This window comes from Eimeria maxima, genomic scaffold (genome assembly GCF_000499605.1).
Source record: "Eimeria maxima Weybridge genomic scaffold, Emw_scaff529, whole genome shotgun sequence".
Lineage (NCBI taxonomy): Eukaryota > Apicomplexa > Conoidasida > Eucoccidiorida > Eimeriidae > Eimeria > Eimeria maxima.
The window spans coordinates 18,080-19,405 of NW_013563883.1; the positions used below are offsets into that span (position 1 = coordinate 18,080).

At 36.4% G+C, this 1,326-nt stretch overlaps 1 protein-coding gene across 1 annotated transcript in view; it reads right to left on the reverse strand.

Moving 5' to 3' along the window:
- Positions 1–972: 972 nt before the first annotated feature.
- The window catches only part of EMWEY_00036550 (hypothetical protein), a gene marked incomplete at both ends in the record, with an annotated part of 924 nt that continues 570 nt past the window's right edge, over positions 973–1,326 (reverse strand). Inside the window, one exon of the mRNA XM_013478620.1 lies at positions 973–1,326. This exon is cut by the window's right edge and continues 570 nt beyond it. Within this exon, the coding sequence (XP_013334074.1) occupies positions 973–1,326 (354 nt within the window).

A 1,326-nucleotide genomic window follows, 5' to 3' on the forward strand; every position in this document is an offset into this window, starting at 1 on the left:
TTATTAATAGCTAAGGGTTTATTTATTAATAAGGAACATTGTCTCCGTTTCCTAGGGTTTAGGGTTTATATAATTAAGGGTTTATTAATAAAAAAAGAAGAAAAAAAAGAAAAAAAAGAAGAAAATATTAATAAACTAATAAAAAAGAGACACTTTATTCATCAAACAGATACTTCCTCTATTATTAATAAATGTATACAATTATACCTTCCTGCCCTCACCAGCAGCAGCAGCAGCAGCAGCAGCAGCAGCAGCAGCAACAGCAGCAGCAGCAGCAGCAGCAGCAACAGCAGCAGCAGCAGCAGCAGCAGCAGCCGCAAGAAGGAGGAGGAGGAAGAAATAATACAGGGTATAATAAAGAGTCCCTTTGGTAATAAAGGCAAATGTTATATTCAATTAAATAAACAATTGAGGTGTACAGACACCATAAATAAACAAATAAATATAAATAATAATAATAATAATAATAATAATAATAATAATATAAATAATAATAATAATAATTTTTATCCTTTTTCTTGTGTATTAATTTATTGTAAACAAAAATTCAATAAAATACAACCTATTATACAACCATAAGGGTTTAGGGTTTAGGGTTTAGGGTTTAGGGTTTAGGGTTTAGGGTTTAGGGTTTAGGGTTTAGCTAAACCCTAAACCCTAAACCCTAAACTCTAGGAATTGTTTATGTAGACTTGTAAACCCTAAACCCTAAACCCTTTTATTTTTATTTTATTTTTGTTTGTGTCTCCTTTTGTCTCTCTTTTTGTCTCTTTCTGTCTCCTTTTGTCTCTTTTTTTTTTATTTCCTTTTTGTCTCCTTTTATCTATTAAATAAATAAATAAATAAATTAATTAATTAATTAATTAATTAAATAAATAAATAAAAAAGGAGACAAATAAATATTTATTTAATTAATTGTTAATAAAAATAAAAAAATAAAATTTTTGTTTTTTTGCTGCATTTGCTGCTCCTCTATTCATAAGGAGCTGTCTCCTTTTCTCCCGTGCTGCTGCTGCTGCCGCTGCTGCTGCTGCCGCTGCTGCTGCTGCTGCTGTCATCGTTGCTGCTGCTGTTATTGCTGCTGCTGCTGCTGTTGTTGCTGTTACTGCTGCTGCTGCTGCACGCACTGTCACTGCTGCTGCTATTGTTATTGCTGCTGCTGCTGCTGCACGCACTGTCGCTGCTGCTGCTATTGCTACTGCAGCTGCTGTCGCTGCTGCTGCCGTTGCTGTCGCTGCTGCTGCTGCTGCTGCTGCACGCACTGTCGCTGCTGCTGCTGCTGCTGCTGCCGTTGCTGTCGCCGCTGCTGCTGCTGCTGCTGCCGTT